Here is a 19,672-nt window from a genome sequence, read left to right as displayed (position 1 = left end):
TGGAACCATTGGATACAATTGTCATGCCATAAGATTGTGAGTACTCACTTATATGTATAGTGGTTTCTGGCATTGAGGCCCTGGTACATGTTTAGAGGGATAAGGGAATTTGAGCCATTCAACGGGACATGTGAGGGGAAATGAGAGTGTTAGATGTATACTTTACTTTTTGGGACATGTTTGACTCTGAGTCTATATGGTGTAAATACGATCCCCGTATTCGATGTGTGATGATGATAGAGCTCACTATATGTTTCATAACTCAAGTGCCAATCTATCATATCTTTGTAATCACGTGGAATATGTCTATTCTTGACTGAGTATGTATGTGTTATGAGAATGACCTATTAGATGATGCATGATTTAATACTACATGATGTTAGACTTAAGAATAAGGTACTTGTGAGTAATGATTAGTTGTGTTGCATGATGTTATGTTTGCGTTGTGGAAATTCTTTGCATTCGCTGAGTTTGTTTAAGCTTACCCACTCATTTCAACATATGCAGATTAGTGACATCACGGTGTGGGTAGTGTGGTTTCCAAGGGAGTGATCTAAGAAAGACTGGTTATTTATCGTAGGTGCTATATTATTTATATTCGCATTGGGCAAATGGGTAATATGGTAGAACTATTTTGGGTTATTAATCTTTAAACCTTTTGATTTGGCTTATAAGAATTTCATGTTATTTTCATGTTAGAATTTTTAAACATTGATGTTGGCATAACAATTTTTGCTTGGTTGATTGGACACCTTGAACTGATAAAGTTAGCCATGGCATGATAAAATGAACAAAGTACTTGATGTATGTTGCTTAGGAACTATTTGAGATTAATTATTTGCTCTTCTATGCTACATTTTTAGCTTCAGTAGCAAAGGTATCAATAGTTGGCTTTGAAATTTTATACCTATGTGAACTAAAACGTATAGAAAAACAGAATAGGGATTTGGTATTGATACCTTATCTTGAGTATTGATACTCGGGACTAAAGTATCGATAATATATAGCAAGTACAGATAATTTTCGATAATTAGGATTTTTTTTCGGAATATAATAAGCTACTTCAGTATCATTTTTCCAAGTGGTATCGATACCACTGAAAGAAAATATTGATACCTCAATGTTAGTATCGATACCTACGAACAATTTTATGAAATTTTGTTAAATAACCCTTTTACATGATTCTATCTGTATGTAAGGCCGATTAATGAATGATTTGCATGTAACAATGTAAAGTAACTAATTGGATGACTTAAAACTTAAACGGGTTAACAAAAGAAGAATGGTTTGCTTGGATCTAGTTTTTTATTTGATGTACATGAGATGAGATGATGGTGTGGCAACCCATATTTAGGCTTGACGATCAAGCCGAGAATAGGGCGTTACAACTGCGATGTTCAAGCAGCAAAGTATAGGATGATGAAATGGAGGGATGGATGGGACAAAATAGGAAGAGTGAATAGGAACGATCATGGCTAGGTCATGTGATCGATCGGAGGCTATACGCCTACAATATGTAAGACCATAGTTGAAAGATGCTATGACATCAAAACTAAAATGAGTAAGACTATGGCTGAAAGATGTTATGGCATCATGGTAAACAAGGCTAAGACCATAGTTGGACTGTGGCATCTTGGTAGTCTGGGATAGTAAACATGGGAAATATAAGGTGTAAGATCATAGTTGGACTATAGCAACCTAGGTAATCCGTCGGGACAATAAACACGGGTGATATTGTGTAAGACCATAGCTGAATGATATTATGGTGTCAAAAGATGATTTGACGGTAGAGAGAGTAAGACATAGTTGAAAGACGCTATGGCATCAAAGATAACCCAATGGGACGTTAAACACAAGATAGTCTGATGAGACTTTAAACACGGGATGATCCGACGAGACTCTAAACATGGTAATGCATAAGCGAAAAACCATAGTCAAACCATGACAACTAATGGAGCCTGCTAGGACATTAAATATAGGGTACTTGCAAAGACCATAGCTCGGCTATGGAAACTTGTAGAAAGCAAAAGAGAAAGTCCATCAAGACAATAAACTTGGTAAGGAATTCAAAATAGGATCATGGGACAACCTGCCAATGGAAATAGGGTTGAAAAGGAAATGGAATTATGAAAAGACGACAAACGAGCAGTAGGCTGAAAGAATCCTCTAGAGAATGGGAACTTAATAGGAATGAGAAAGGGCTACAAAAATAGTAGTCGTGTAACCCAAAGTGGCAAAGAGATGTTAATCAAGAATTAGTATAGAAGTCATAGAACCAGTGGTGCCTAATATTTAGGCGTATGAGAAATGGTTAAACTAAGGCTTGTGGTTAAGTATCTGTTATAAAGGACTTTCCTAGAGTGTTCAGGAAACCCAACAAGCTAGTAATTAATTAAGAGTACGCCGACTAATCCATACGGAATGAAGGGGTTAGCCAGAACCCTAATGATAATAGGAGACCCCAAAAAAGGGAAACTTCAAAGTGACAGACTTGTTTTTCAAGACTATTCCTCTTTAAGGGGGAAGCTCTAGAGTAAAGGTATCTGCCAAATTATTGTTTCATGGGAACCAGAAGGTAAGAAAGAGAACTCATGAACCCAGATTGACACTCAGCAGTAGTGTCTGAGTATTTCAAGCATTAGTGGTCCATAGCAAGAGGATGTGTTATGTTTAAGGGAGAGGAAAAATGATTAAAAGGGATTACAAGAAAGTAATCCGACTACGATTTAAACTAAATTGGATTCTATTCACCAGATTAGTGAGGGATCTCATTTAGTTCCATCAGCGATGGAAAGTGAGTAAACAATATCGGGTTAAAATAAGGAAAGAGTGTACCACGGACTAACTTGATGGGAATTTTCACTTAGGTCTTTAGGAAGGAAAATCGGAAGGCCGCGCTGATAAGGCCTGATGGTGAGAGTATGAGAACTACTTGGTCATAAGTAAAATAGAAGAAAAGGGATAAAAATTATGGCTAGACATTTAAGAAAATTATTAAAGGCTGGTAGAATAGTCGAAAGGAAATGGCTCAACAATCTACCCGCCAATGGATAGTATCAGGATCGGGAGAAAGGTTTACTATGATGGTTTTAAAAATAAACACCCTAATGAACAGGGAGTAATTGGATTGTTATTATTTATTATTATTATTATCTGCTTATTTGAACACCGATAAGGTGTGATATGTATGTGAAAAAAGAAATTCACTAAATTCATATTAATTTACAAGGGTTGTTTTGTAAATACAGGAGATACGGGGATAAAGCCTCAATGAGGAACCAATCCAGATCGTGTCGAGATAATGGGGCAATGAAAGAAAGTGCCATGCACATATGAAAGGGGTATGTCACACCTCAAGTCTGGCAAACCAATTATTTTGGCACATAGTGGCAAAATAATCTATTTGGCGAAGTGTAATCCATTCATATGTTTCTTTTGGTGCATAGGTGTAGGTGTATAGTAATTGTTGTGTAAGTAAGTGAAGATTTTATTTTAGGATATTCTGCTATTTAAAGGAAAAGATTGTGTTAAGTGAAAAAGGGTAAGTATGATATGAATTATCACTAAAGGTATAGTATGCCTTATTTGTCTGAAGTACTGTGTTAGTTAGGTTGTAAAGTAACCTTGATTTGAACCAACTGGATAGACTAGTCTGATATCTATAGTGCAGGATTCTCGTTTATATTTTTCTCAAAAATTGTAAAGTTTAAGAAAGTAAATTTTGAAATGTGACATTTGTTAAATTCCACTAGGCCGGATGGGTCATATTTATATGTGTGGGAGGGGTTCTGAGAAAGGTTCTTCTTCTTCCTTTGAGAGTACTTTCTAATTCTTTTTTCTTAAATACAATGGTATATTTTCCTTATTAAGCAGGAAGTTAAGGATTCTTGGTTTAATCAGTGATCATTCCATCTCTGGGTAAGTATTACAGCTCTGCATGTTAGCTATTTTTGAAAAAATGAGTCTGTATGTGGTATATAAATAGTAAGTTGTAAGCATAAGGCTTTGCATGGGGGTTATCAGAGTTTGAGATGATAGTAAGTTGTATGTAAATGAGTTTTAATGGTGGTCCTATATTCTATAAGCAGTTTTTGCTACTGGTTCGAGAAGGATATCTAAGTCTGAAGCTTAGAACTATAGTAGGTGAGTATCATGTAAGTCTCTACCCTGACTCTCTCTCTTATGTAAACTTTTCACGTAGAAGAAAAAATATATATAGAAGATGATTATATCTATAATAATCGGTAAGTGTACGAGTATAATAAAGATGAGATAAATGCTATAATGATATGTTATAGGTTCTATTGAGAGGAATGTTGATTGATAAGTATCCAGGTAAAGTTTGAGATATGAAAAGTATGAGTTAGTCTGGAATACAAATAAATATGGATAAGTAAATGATAAGAAATGTCCCTTTGTAAAGTCTTTGGTAGGGCATCTATATTGCTAACCAGATTGATAAATCACGATATGAAAACAATTGTAAGACCATGAGGTTGAGACCCGTGACATCTTAATGGGATTTGGAAACACTCATGGTGTAGCCTTCAGTAAGATGATGACTGGACTGGCAGGTCACAATACATGAATGTGTATAAGACCATGTGGTTAAGACCCATTGAAAGATATGTCTCTATGAATATTCATGGTATAGCCTTCCATGATATGTAAATCGAAGGGGCAGATCACGATACATGAACTTATGTATAAGTCAATGAGGGAGAAAACCATAACACCTCCTACGAAAGTTTGTCGGGACAGTAAACATGTGATTCTATAGGATGCCCTTTTGGTGTATTCTATTTGGCCCTTGCGGAGTATTCTGATAAACCTGTCTGGTAAAATGCAATTATCCACCTTTATGGTAAGTCTAGGTAAATCCTGATTGTTCTGTAATAATTATTGCTAAGATAATGTTATGATATGTCCGAGATTATTTTTATGGAATTAGATTTGTAAAGTAATTAGATAAGATTTAAGGAAGTTCTTGAACAGAAGTATGTATCTAGATGCTAAGAAAGGTATCCTTCATGTTAATCTATTGGTGTTGAATATGGGCGTACTTGCAGTTGAGAAACATAAAAAATTGTTTATTTGAATTCGTCTGTGTTGTATAGTGCTGAAATCTAATTATAATTAGATTGTAAAGTAATTGAGTTCTTGAAGAGAAATATGTGTCTGAATGCTAGGAAGGGTATCATTCATGTTAATCTGTTAGTGTTGAATATGGGCGTACTCACAGTTAAGAAACATAAGAAATTTTTTATTTGAAACCGTTTGTGTTGTATAGTGTTGAAATCTGATTATCTGGTATATGCCATATTTGAACAGTATCATGTCATCTTCTAAAATCTTTTTAAAACTGAGTCTTCGTATTTCCTAAGTATCTGGGATTCTAAAATAAAGTGATGTGGAATTCTTCTGAATGATCTATATAGTGCATTATTAGTGTGAGCTTGTATGATATCAAATCAGAGCATGATTTGATTGGTAATTTGATGGTATGCAAATCTAAATAAGTATTCGGAAAATGTGTATTTATCCGCCAGCGATAAGCATCTGTGAACAACTGTTCTGGAATGAATGTATGTGTGAAGAGTTGGTCTGTCTAAAGTGGGCTCTGAAGATATATTCTTTTGATTGGTACATTGGTAAGTTAAGAGTATGTAAGTTGGCGTGTAAATGTATGCCAAACTTGTAATAGTATTCACCCGAAATGGAAGTCTTTGGTTCAAAACGGTAGTTGGCACACAAATGTTCTTCAAATAAAATAAAGTATCTACCAGGGTATTTTAGGATAAAGCTTAGTAAGTTCTCTTGAACTTATAATGTTTGTTGTTGTTTTTAAGTGTATGGGAAGAGATTGCGCCAGGAAGGACGATGCCAAGAGTATGCCAAGGTACCAAGGAAGTGGGTTATTATGCATACAATGGAAAAGTGGCGTGGTGTAACTCCCGAAAACCCGGCCTAGGAGTTTAGACCGAATTTTAGAGGTCACATTGATCACCAAAGTAATCTAAAAAAATTTTACAAAACGAGTTGTTAAAATCTCATTCGAACACAATTATTAAAATCGAACTAAACCATTTTGCCTTTTTAGGATTCAAAACAGAGAATTCAAGTCACATTGAAAGCGCTCGAAAATAAAGTTCCAAAGTTTCTAGAAATCAAAACAATACTACTTACAAAAATCCAAAATTAGATTGTACCACAGTCTTTATAGCTGTTTACAGTCCCAAACAGTTCACAAATTTAAAATTCTAAAAATTCCTTTTATTAGTCCGGCTTAAAACATGTCACTCTGAGCCCCCCAGTATTCCAAGTCCAGCTACAGAAAATGAGGGTACCTGCAAAGGAATAAACTAAGGGGGTGAGCTACACGAGCTCAGTGTGAGTTAAAAAATGATAGATAAATGAACACCAAAATGTTACAATAAAAAAATAAAACTCAATAGCAACCCAATATACAAATAGTCTTTACAAACAAATCAAACGTATCAGCACTAAAACACTTCATTCTATAAACAGTTAGTCTTACAATTAGACAGACAGACAGAATGCGGAATGAATGCAACAAGTAATAGAAACCCACCCAACCAGCCAAACACCTCTCCATCCCTCAATCACACCCCAAAAAGACCTAATTAAGCTCATCCAACCATGCAAACCACATAGGACCCCGAGAGGCTCATCCAACCCTACACACCAAGTATGTGGACTAAGCCACTCAAATGTTAATATGCAGTCGTAATGTGCATTACGATAAACCGCTGTACAGACATTTTATAGTTGAAACTGCCAAAATAGATTAGACTCCCTTCTCTTCGCAACCAAACCCAAAAAGATTCATACAAATGCAAAATGCACACCATTTGAAGACAAACTTATAGAAACAGAATACGGAATAAAAAATGTACACATTCAAATACCCGGAATCAAAATCAAACATAACATAACATCAATTAACATTCAACCGAATTGCTTAATTAGAGCTATGATTGCAAATAACACACAATTCCAAGTCAAAACAAAGTCCCGACCACCCTTACAAAGACCTAGCCAAGGGTCGGAACACACAAAATCATAATCAGATCAAAACAGACATAGGACAAAATTTGGCAACATAAGGGCACACGACTGTATGGAAGTGCCCAGGCCGTGTGGGGGTCTACACACCCATGTGAAGGCCACACACACCCGTGTGGTGGGGACACACTCCCGTGTGAGCAACCCGTGTAACTTACTGTCCAAAAATGCTAAAAATTAAGAGTAGAGGAGACACAGCCGTGTGGAGATCTCACACGCTCGTGTGGGGACACATGCCCGTGTGGCCAGGCTGTTTAGTACCAAAAATCATCGAAAACCCTAAATTCCCTATTGTACACCGCCATATGGACCGCCCATGTGCGGCACACGCCCGTCTAGCCACTTGTATGGTCACGAAATCACACCAAAACAGGCTACAAAATGTGCCTTTGATGCCGAAACAATCCTCAGCCTTCAATTACACGGAAACACACCAAAAACACTCAGAATTTCAAGCAATTCCACAACAATCAACACTTCGACTGGTCAAATTCAAAGACACATGAAATATGTCGAATTTCACGGAAACAAATCAGAAATTCGATAACGAAAAGGGAGAGTTTTCGAACACACACCTTAGACGCGATAACAAACACCAGAATCGTTCAATTCGCTCTTCCAAACCAATCCAAAAACCTCAATTAACATACAAATTAACAAAAACTTCAATTCAATAACAAAATAGAAAACGAAAGAGACATTATCAAAATCCCCAAAAGCAAAATCTACCTTCTTCTCTTCTAATTTACCGAACACCAGAGGTCAAAACTCCCTTGACAACCGACAACAACAATAAAATGGAAGAAGCAAAGAATCAAAAGAAACTGAATATTGTCTTTTTAGGAAAAAAGAAAATTGAAAAGTCACAGAGAACAAAATGGAGAAGAGAGGAAGAACGTGCAACACTCTTTTTTTTCTTTTTGAGATTTTTTTTCTATTCTCAAAATAAAAATTAATTAAAATAGCTAAAACTAATAAATATTTTAGCAACTAAAAAAACAAATCTAAAATAAAATTACTCCCGTGAGCATACAAGAAGATTCAAACCCAAAACCCAAAGGCAAATTAACACACAACAAACTACCAAACTAGCAAGCCCATTCTAACATAAAACACAAAAACAAACCCAATTGTACGATCTAGCCACTGACACTACCTACAAATCTCAAAACTTTCAACCCCAAATTTTGAGGTGTTACATGTGGTATATTGTTACGCCCTAAGAGTCCATTTATAACAAACTTTTATATTTTATAAGTTGTAACGAGTTTGGTGTAAAAATTTATTTTTAATACTTTCCCTTGTTTCAGATATTAAGTATTTCAATAAAATAATAAGAATAACGTTTTCAATAAGAAGTTTATGTCAATTGTTTCTATAATTCAGTTAAGTTTCGTGTGTAGTACCCGAGATATAGACTTGGCAAATCAGGTCGGGTTGAGGGTGTTACAGGATACCACTAGGGACTTCACCAATGGTGTGAATGGGTTGTATTTACTTAGATTTTTAGTGAGATTTTAGTATGAATGATAACCCAGTCCAGTTGTGGCTCCTGCACTTAGATCCGACGAACGGGTCAGGCTAGTTTGTTGCACTATTAATCTATTGTATTTTCATGCAAATAAAGGTAAGAGAGTTTTATGAAAAAATCATAGTTCATTTGATCTTGTCTAAGGGGGAACTGGAATACATATATAGGCTAAGTAAATTAATGGAAAGCCTTGGCACTGTTGGAAATGCTAGTGTAAACAAAGACTTGGCTAAAAATGATACGGATAAAAACATTCATGATTGTAGTGAAAGCCCTAGTTATTACAATAAGGTTGATAATTTAGTTGGCATAAAAAAAAACAATATTCGGTTTATTGGTCTAAGGTTATCAACAAAACAAAAAATTTTAAATCACTTTGTTTCCTATTTTTCTAAGTTGTTTCTCTTTTAGTCTAACGCACTTCCTTTTTTCCTTTGAGAATTTATGGAATATACCTATCCATAGGTTTGAGATCCATATTTGTGAAATAAAATGTCTAAATAATCAACTTTACAATCAATTGTTAGAATTAATAGCTCTCCAAATTGTTCATCAGAAAAAGTTGAAACTTTTCTTATTGGATGACAATACTATTCAAAAATCGAAACTCTTGATCAATAGAGAAACAATATAACCAGTTTTGGTGAATAAGCTATCAAAGTGGATGATGGACTTGTTCCATGCTAAAAGTAATCACATGAAATCTTTTGATAACACATATTCCTATTTCTGAATGATATCCTATGATCAAGACAATTGGATAAATCGAGTAAAACCATTGCATAGAAGTTCATTAATAACTTTTCTTTAAAAAAAGAAAATCAACTTAGGTTTCAGAACTGAAAAAGATAAAATTACCACTCTTGATGATTGGATAATTATAATGATGAGTGATAAAGGTTTGGATTAAAGGGAGAAATGTTTGATGATGATTGTGATTGCCTATGATTTATAGACAACATGGAAAGAGAGATGTGTAGTGATTTTCAAGAAAAATAACTTTAACTTGCTCAAGCCATTGAGACAATCCAGAAGGTTGCAGCTGAGTCTTGGCTGCTTGTGAATGATCAAAAAGGAAAGAATGATAGAAATATGAACAGGCAAGGTGTTGGAGTAAACTATGTGAAGAATTGTGAAAGGTTAATCGTTATGGTATGTATGATGAAAACAATAAGAAGATTGGAATTGGTGTAATTTTGAGATATGCAAGTTGTTGTATGATTGATCGGTTAGATGAAAGTATCGATGTTATGAATAATCTTGAAAAATGAGTTTAGCAATGAAAAAAAGGCTTCAAGAAAATTCAAGTTGAATATGATAGTGAAATTATTATTATTGAACGTAAAGGGATAAATAAGGTAATAATAGAATTAATAGTAATAATAAGAAATGCAAATGGTATGAAAGTTTATTTTGAGGATCTAGTTTTTAGAAAGATTATTCTAAACGTTAATAAAACCAGAGATTGGTTTGCCAAGCAATTCAAAAAAGGATTTATATGATAAAATGGGTGAATATGCATCATCCTATTTGGTGAAAATTTTGAATAAAGATAGGTTGCTAACTCTACCATAGTTATGGGCAGGTGTTTGATTCTAGGTGTTAGGAAATTCATTTTATTGTATGATCTTTTGTTTACTACCATTAGTTTATTTATATATGTTGTTTTGCATATGTATTTTGTTTGGTTTGTTCATGTGTTGTTTAGTTGTAACAAGTGTTATTTTGCTTTAGTTGTAACAAATATACTCTGAATTGTTGTAAAGTTCTTTTATGAATATAAAGATGAACAGTTTTGATGGCCAAAAAAATGTAATGCTTGATAACTTGGATTTAATATTTTAAATTTTAATTTCAAAAAGAGTGTAAATTGAGTGATAACACAAATTGAAATATAACATTTATGATTATTTCTCAAACCCATGGATTTGTTAGATGCCTAATCAAGAGTGAATTTGAAATTCAACAAATTTATGCTTTTTATACTTTCCAAATATATATTATTTTAAAACCCAACTAATTCATTCATAATGTATGCATTTTATTCTTACAATTTATATAGCAAATGAAATCTAAATTTTCAAATTTATGTTCTCATGCAATATTATATCTATGTTAAATGGACAATATCCATAACATGGTCCATTGTAAGGCTCAAAGGAGCTAAAGCTCCAATTGGCAGGAAGCCCTTACGAGCTCAAGCTCTTTAAGACACAAACTCTAAATTCTAGTAAAGGCAAATGTCACATGGCATTTAGAGAAATCACCTCTAGTTAGAAAAAAAAAAACTTCTACACATCTCAAGAATCGTGCACAAAGTATGAACTACCAATGTTTCTAACAAATAGAAGACATTGCATCGGTCAATGTTTGGCTAATTGTTAGACCTAGGCAGTCAACAAGGAGCCCAAAACTCAATTATATATATTAAAGTTCAAGTTGACCTTAAGTATGACCTCCCCAAAACTCAATTATCAATTATATATATTAAAGTTCAAGTTGATGTTAAGTATGACCTCCCATTTGTTTTGATTCACATTATTATTTTCAATTTTTCACTGACTTTCATAGATTCTATTAAGGAATGTACCTAGGAAAGTTTGCTGACTATTAATGCTTCTGCAATATAGTTAGTTATTGTAGTTAAAAGTTAGTTAAGTCTGTTAACTGTCGTAACTGTTTCCATTTCCAACTGATAAACAGTTGAGGCTCAGTTAGGAGAGTTGTTAGTACTGGTCTCTCAGCTTTCTTGTTCCTGTTGTATAAATAACAGTCTAGGTCCTTATTGGATTATTAATTTTTATGAATGAAATGAGTAGACCCTTTACTTTTTTGCCATTGTTTCTCTATTCTGACAAATATTAACTTAAATATCAGAGAGAATTTCGAAATCTAATCTCTTATTCTCTCAATTCACCTGTTTCAATTTGTTTTTATGAACCCAACTTACCTATTATCCAAGCTCAGGAGGAGAGACATTATCAACACATATCTAACTAAAAGCAAAGCATTTATCTTCTTGGCTTGTTTCTATCATTTATGGCAATTAAATAAGCATTTTACTTGATCAACCAAAACTCATGTTTTTGCCTAAGTGACATAAGGATAGGCCTAACGATTTTTCGGACGTCTAATAATCTTTAACAAAATCGTATTAACTCGTGGGCATTTAGAAGGTGATAAATTTTGCAAATCCAAAGGCAGGCAAGGCTTTTCTAAGCTAATTTTGGTAACATTGACGTATATTGGCTACCAAGAATCTAGCCAATTCTGACCGGGAGAGAAAGACCTGTTTAAGGAAATGGGTATTTTTCGTTTGTCGGCAATGTTTGCTGAAAATTTCATTTAGTCCCTTGGGAATGCTCCACAAGTTAAAGAGTATATTCCTCGTTCACCATGACCTTAAATTCGGGTTTATTTCATATTTGGATTATTAAAAAATGTAATATTTTCAAGAAAATTAATTGAATGTCAAATTGATTATATCTTAAATTTTCAATTCATCTTGTCATCTTAAAATTAAAAATAATATAAAATAATACTAATTAAGAAAATTGCATAAAATTAAAAATATAAATAAAATCAGAAACTTAGGAAATTGTCTATTAAAAAAGCAAATTATATAAATGAAAAAAACCATTTTTTCAATTCTTAACCGATTTTTTTAATTTCTTTTCAAGTTTCGACTGGGTGCTTAATATTTTAGTTCAACTTCTATGGTGAACGGTAAGACCAATTAGTTCTCAATTCAATCAATTGAACATATTTTTTTGATTTGATTTCTACAATTTTAGGTTCAGATCATTTTAATTTGAGGCTCAATTTATTTGAGTTCAAGTCATTTTGATTTGTACTCAATTCAATTTCAAGTTTCTAATTCAACTAGAATTTGAGTTGAAAATATTTAATATAGTCAAATTTAATTATATGCATCAACTAGTTCAAAATTTCAATTTTGGGTCAAAATTAACTAAGCCTGCTTAGATGCTTTAGTCTATATTTAAAAAGCCATTCTTGATACATCAAAAGTTACTGTACTGAATTTTTTTTTTAGGCTGTCTAGGTATTTTTAAAGAGTTTTTTTTTTTTTTTTAATCAGGCAAGTGCTTATATTTTGCTGCTTTATCTTTCAACTCGAATACAAGATCGAGTTTAGCCCAATAGGTTTTACGAAATAGAGCAATGATAATAAGTACAGCATTTGACTTGCATTTACTTTTTTTTTATTGGGCGGCCCCGAAGTTATTGAAGCAGATGATCATAAGTATACCAATAAAATGAAAGTCACAGCTTAGATGAACATATGCAAATGGTGAATAGTTTATGTACATGAACAAGAAAGACATTGGACCCCCCACCCCTTTTTGTTGAAGGAAAAAGAAGACGTTGAGGACTAGGCCTACGCGTTGGCTGCAGCAGCCTCTTCAACCATCTGCGATACTGGAAGAAGGGTGCAGATGACATTGCGATCACCATATACGTTGTCAACACGTCCTGATACAGCAAAAACATGCAAATTCATGCTCAACATAGGGCTTCCAATTTCAATGTTATGCACACCAATTTAATGTCGTAAACAGGAAAAGCCAAATCTACTGTAAAGAGGTTTTCAGGCATACCTGTAGTAGGCCAGAACTTAGCAGTTCGAAGCCAGGAAGCAGGGAAGGCAGCGTATTCCCGAGAATACGGCTTTGTCCATGCATCGGCCATGAGCAAAGATGGTGGATGAGGAGCTCCCTGCAAGTGTGTATAAGCTCGTGAATAAAATCTATAGTTCCAGCAGTAGTAGGTTTATTGAGCTATAAATATTTTGGTCATTATCAAAGAAAGGGAAATGAAAATGGTTTAGGGACAAGCCATTTCACCTTAAGAACATTGTTGTGGATATCAGCCTTTCCATTCTCGATTTCAGCAATTTCTTCCCTAATGGAGATAAGAGTATCACAGAACCGGTCCAGCTCCGCCTGCAAAAGATATCAAATATGGACAAGAGTGAGAAAGAGAGAAGAGGGATATCGAATGTAGGTAGATATTGGTGAAACCATACCTTGCTTTCACTTTCAGTAGGTTCAATCATGAGCGTGCCCGGAACAGGCCACGACATTGTAGGAGCATGGAATCCATAGTCCATAAGACGTTTGGCAACATCTTCAGGCTCTATTCCAGCAGTATTCTACAGCAACAGTGACTTGCAATCAGCCATGGAAACAAACCAGTATATAGAAGAAAGCTCAAAAAGTTTGTGTACTACATGATTACCTTAAAACCTCTCAAGTCTATAATGAATTCATGAGCAACTGTTCCATTAACTCCGCGGAAAAGAACGGGGTAGTGTTTCTGATAACATAAATCAATTACCATAAGAGAAGATGAAAAGGTTGATATCATAATTGGAGCGATAATTCATAACTCGAGCTTATTACAGTCAATTTACTATATAATAAATGCCTAATTTCTAAAGATTAATAAGACAGTGTTTCAAGGAGAAAGGCAGATACCTCCAAGCGTTTTGCCATGTAATTTGCATTCAAAATAGCTATCTTTGAAGCATCAGTGAGTCCCTTGGATCCCATCATGGCTATATAAGTATAAGATATCGGCAGGATAAGTGCAGAGCCCCAAGGTGCAGCGGAAATGGTACCAAGAGGGTCTGATTTTTCTGGGGCTGGGATACCTCCTGTGGGTACCTACAGTACATTTACAAAGAAATCAACATTGGGTCAGAAAATCTTGCTGCAGAAGAATCCACCACTAAATGCCGTTTGCAATGTAATGCAAGTGATAAATGCTAACAAATATACATATATGTGCATAGGTAGGTCTCATGGAGTATATACCACAGGGTGTGAAGGCAAAAATGGTGCCAAATGCTTCTTGACACCAATAGGTCCCATGCCAGGTCCACCACCTCCGTGTGGAATGCAGAAGGTTTTGTGGAGATTCAGATGGCAAACATCGGCTCCAATAAAACCCGGACTTGTCAAACCGACCTGTATGGAAAAAGATTAGAAAAAAAAGAACAAAGAGTAAAAACAAAAAGTTAGAATAAGTGGAAAAAGAAAAGACCTGGGCATTCATGTTAGCCCCATCCATGTAAACTTGACCTCCATTGTCATGAATAATCTTACATATCTCATCGATGCCTTCTTCATACACTCCATGTGTTGAAGGATAAGTAACCTGAAATTGAATTGATAAGTTGGATTTGCATGTGCAATTTCATTGACTTTAAACGGAAATGTAGCAATGGATGTAATGGATTCATACCATAAGAGCGGACAACTTGTCCTTGTTAGCTTCAGCAGCTTTCCTTAACTCTTCAATATTGATGTTACCCTTGGAATCGGTTCCAACAGAAACAATTTTCATTCCACACATAGCAGCACTTGCAGGATTTGTCCCATGTGCCGAAACAGGTATGATGCACACGTTGCGGTGATGGTCCCCTCTTGACTGCAGTATTTATCCAGAGTATGCATCAGCATAATCAACAGAAGTTGTAAAAGGATCTCTTTTTTTCTTTCAATGAAGAGGATTATAAGCAGGTTAGTGTCATTTACCATATGATATGCACGGATAACCATTAGTCCAGCATACTCGCCAGCAGCCCCGGCATTAGGTTGCAAAGAGAATGAGTCAAACCCAGTGATGGTACATAACAGTTCACCTAAATTATTGAACATTTCCTAGTAGAATAGAAACCATAATTCATCAATAAATTAAAGTAGATCTAAATCTACTCTTGACTACATGAAATAAAAAACAAAAAAAAGTATCAACATGTTCTAGGTGAAGAGATACTTGTGAATTAGCACCTGATAACCCTGAGCCTGCACTTGAGGGGCAAAAGGGTGAATGTCCGTGAAACCAGGCCATGTAACAGGCATCATTTCAGCCGTTGCATTTAGTTTCATCGTACAAGATCCCAATGGAATCATACTATGACACAAGGAGAGATCCTTTGACTGTAACCTGTGGATGTATCGAAGCAACTCGTGTTCTGTGTGATACCTGAAAAGAAAAAAGATGAAAGTGAGGGTAACAAATATGATTTATATACTACAAGTAGCTCATCCTTTTTATGGAAGTGACATACATGTTAAATATCGAGTGTGTAAGATATGGGCTCTGTCGTTCTAGTCCAGAAGGAATTGCAGTCTCAACCTCGGATGCAAGAGATGCAGCAGTGAATGAGACCTGAAAGTTAGATAAAGGTTAAGAAGGCAAAAAACATACAAGTGTGAACATTGTTATAATGGAGGAGGTTATTAGCACTCACTGGTTTGCTACCAGAAAATACTTTGAAAAGCTTGTCCACATCTTCCAAAGTAGTTGTTTCATCAAACGAAACAGTAATCTGCAAATCAGCCAAGTACCGGTTATCTCATGATATATAATATTTTGTTGACCGAACAAACGGGTAGGTGCAATCAGACTCACTGTTTTGGCATCAAGAACCCGAAGATTTATCTCACTCCTGTAACCAGCATCAGCAATTGAATGGGCATCAGCACATGTAACCTTTACAGTATCAAAGAAGGGAAGGCCCTGGACTTCCACGGTGCCAAGTTTCTTCAGTCCCAAAGCAAATACCCCAGCAAGACCATGAACACGTTGTGCAATGGCCTTTAAGCCCTCAGGTCCATGATAAACAGCATACATAGCAGCCATGTTTGCTAGTAATGCCTAGATAAAACAATATATCAAGTCAAACAAAGCAAAGACAATACATCCAAATACAAAGAGAAATATGTATTATGAACAATAATCACAGATTAAGGACGAATCTCTTACTTGAGCTGTGCATATGTTACTGGTAGCTTTGTCCCTGCGAATATGTTGCTCCCGGGTTTGCATTGCCATACGCAAAGCAGGCTTCCCTGAAGAATCAACACTAACACCGATAATTCGTCCAGGCATCATTCTCTTATACTCTTGAGAAGTAGCCAAAAACGCAGCATGAGGGCCACCGTACCCCATCGGCACCCCGAACCTTTGTGCCGAGCCAACAACAATGTCTGCCCCAAGTTCACCTGGGGGCTTCAACACTGTCAATGCCAACAAATCAGTTGCCATGACAACCTTAACACCATGAGCATGAGCATTCTTAATAAACTCCCCGTAGTCCAAAACCTCGCCCTCGGTCCCTGGATACTGAACCAAAACCCCACAAACATCACCAGAGCTGTAATCAATATCCTTAAGATCTGCAGTAACCACTTTAAGATCAAAACCATCAGCTCTAGTCTTACAAATATCAATTGTCTGAGGGTGACAATTATTAGCAATGATGAAAGTCTTCTTTTTCCCTTTCAGAATATTGTTACACATGGCCATAGCCTCAGCAGCAGCAGTTCCCTCATCAAGCAATGAAGCATTTGACATAGGCAAACCAGTGAGATCAGTAATCATGGTTTGGAAGTTAAGCAAAGACTCAAGCCTGCCTTGAGATATCTCAGCTTGGTAAGGTGTGTATTGAGTGTACCAAGCTGGATTCTCCATTATGTTCCTCAAAATCACAGGGGGAACATGAGTGTTATAATAACCCATCCCAATGAATGACTTGAAAATCTTGTTCTTAGATTCCAACATTTTCATGTGTTCAATCATTTGGCTCTCAGTTAACCCTTCATCGAACTTTGAAAACTTCATGGAATCAATACGTATAGCTTTAGGCACAGTTGCATCAATAAGGGAATAAAGACTATCAAACCCACAAGATTCAGCCATTTTGGTCTGCTCCTCAGGGGTTGCAGAGTTATGGCGGCGGGGAAAAGTATCACTCGATTTTAATGCCTCAACAGAGATGGATCGAAGTTGTTGTGACCCAAAACTGTTTGGTACATTTCTACCTCCTAACAAATCTGATCTGCTATAACACTTGGAACCAAAAGGCGACAGTGAAGATACATACCTTGAAGGAGTGTATAAAACAGGTGATCTACAGCTCATTTGCCCATTGCTTGATTGCTTGGTTTCATTAACCAAGCGTCTAAGGATTGCCCTGCTAGCCAACCTCCTTGCCCTCTCCATCAAAGAAGTTGCTTTTTTTTTTTTTCTTAAGGTTTTGGTAATGAAAATGCAATGGAGAAGAAAAAGAAAAAGAAACTTTGGGTTGGTGAGGCAATGAAACAAAAAGGCTTAAAGGTTTAATTTTTATTTCATGAGTGAGAGAAGGGAAAGTGGGTTGGTGATAGAACTGTGTGTATACTTTTGTCTATATTTATATATGGTTGTGCTTAAATAATCAAATGTAATTGAAAATCATGAAAAGAAATATTATTTTTATGGGAAAATTAAAGAATTTTGGTGGATGATGGGTGACGCTGCAACTATGGAGAAAAAAGACAGATTTTTTTGAGGACATAACATGTCAGATTCCAAAACTAACATAAAAAAGAAATCACAAATCTCCAAAAGAAAATGAATGGAAGTAATTGCAAGAAAAAGGATTGAAATTCAATGGATCACAATTCATGGCATCATCTCTTTAATCAAACAAATCTCAGGAAAATAAAATTTCAATCTTATTCTTTTCTCCCTTTCTGGTTCTTTGGATGAAGATTGAAGCTTGTGTGTTGGCAATATCTGTTTCACAATCTCATTATCTTGATTATCCCTCACCCTCAACCTCCCACTGCCATCTATCTTTACTATAATTAAAAATTTACTCTTTCAAATTTAAAAATACTAATTGAATTCTATTAAAATTCGTCTATTACATAATTATTGAATGAATATTTAATATTTTTATGCCAGTTTTATTATGGATTGTCACTATTTTAAGAATAACATGCACTAATCAATAAGATTGTATTTAAAATTTGAGATAAGAGGCGTATATCTGTATTCTTTATTTATACATATATGCACAAAAATATGATTAGTATGTGTTAAAAAGGTTTTATCAAATGAATCTTTGCTTGGAATTTGACCAACAAACTTTGAATCTCAAAAATCATCCTTGGAAGTAGTACTGTACGTGTCATCCAACTTAACTGATACCAACCCTCTTTGCCATACATCCAGTTTTAGTCGGTTAAATTTCTACTCTTGCGGTACATTTGGTTCACTATAATGGACTAGGGCTGTAATTGAATAGAGTTGTAATGAAATAGAGCTGTAATCAGTAATTCAATTATTTGGTTAAATGGAAGTGAATAGAGCTGTAATAGAATTCTTGTGTTTGGTTGAATAGAATAAATGTTGTAATAGTATAAGGAAAAAGACTTAAATGACCAAAGTACCCTTAGCAGAATTTTTGTAGATAGATGATTATTGTTATTAAATTTTAATAAGATTATTGTTCAATATATTTTAGTAAAAATAAAAATAAATAATTTAATTATATTTTAGCATAATTATTATTAAATACAATTTAATAAAATAATATATAATTTAATAACATTCTTAATATAATTATTAATAATATTTAATAATAATTTTAATATAAAATTATTATTAAAAATATTTCAATGCCTAATATATTTGCTTTAATCTAGCCTCTCATCATTCTCTTAGGTCACAATCGCCAATATAAAAATGAGTTTAACATACGATATGATAATCCTCTAACGATAATTTATTTTAATAATCAATTTTAATAGAAAACATATTTTATATATTTTATTTGATCCTTTATAATAACATGATAACAACAATGAATTATAAGGTATACTCTTTAATAAATTAATTATTTATAGCAATCTTTTGGTAAAATAAAACCTTCAAATTTTACATAAAATTACTAAATTTTAGTAACATTAGTTCTTTTCATATGTGAAATAAAAATAAAACTCATAGTCCTTTGTTATTCAAAACCATAGTCCTTAATTTTATGTTATTCAAAACTCATAGTTCTTTATGTTATTCAAAAACATGAAGAAAACTCGATATAAATACAGAAGGAGCTGAGATCCGCAATCCCTTTGTCTCAAAAGCCATTCCTCATTTTATGTTAATTAAAAACTCAAAGTTCTTTATGTTATTCTCATATAAGAAATAGCAAATTCTCTCCATAGCATTGGCTTCTCTTAGAAAGTCAAACTCATATCC

The 19,672-nt window shown here is 34.5% G+C and overlaps 1 protein-coding gene across 1 annotated transcript; it reads right to left on the bottom strand.

The window, feature by feature from the left end:
• Window positions 1-12,859: 12,859 nt before the first annotated feature.
• Window positions 12,860-18,336, bottom strand: LOC108486319 (glycine dehydrogenase (decarboxylating), mitochondrial). The gene is made up of 15 exons (XM_017790313.2): window positions 16,412-18,336; window positions 16,058-16,303; window positions 15,897-15,974; window positions 15,714-15,814; window positions 15,433-15,628; window positions 15,178-15,303; window positions 14,885-15,070; window positions 14,684-14,797; window positions 14,455-14,607; window positions 14,116-14,304; window positions 13,877-13,954; window positions 13,665-13,790; window positions 13,483-13,581; window positions 13,237-13,354; window positions 12,860-13,111 (listed from the first exon to the last, which is right to left on the bottom strand). The coding sequence occupies exons 1-15, from the start codon at window positions 17,648-17,650 to the stop codon at window positions 13,017-13,019; spliced, it is 3,144 nt and encodes a 1,047-aa protein (XP_017645802.1). The 5' UTR covers window positions 17,651-18,336; the 3' UTR covers window positions 12,860-13,016.
• Window positions 18,337-19,672: the final 1,336 nt, after the last annotated feature.

The sequence above is a fragment of the Gossypium arboreum genome, chromosome 6, assembly GCF_025698485.1.
Source record: "Gossypium arboreum isolate Shixiya-1 chromosome 6, ASM2569848v2, whole genome shotgun sequence".
In the NCBI taxonomy this organism is placed as follows: domain Eukaryota; kingdom Viridiplantae; phylum Streptophyta; class Magnoliopsida; order Malvales; family Malvaceae; genus Gossypium; species Gossypium arboreum.
This window is presented reverse-complemented; position numbering and strand designations above follow the sequence as displayed.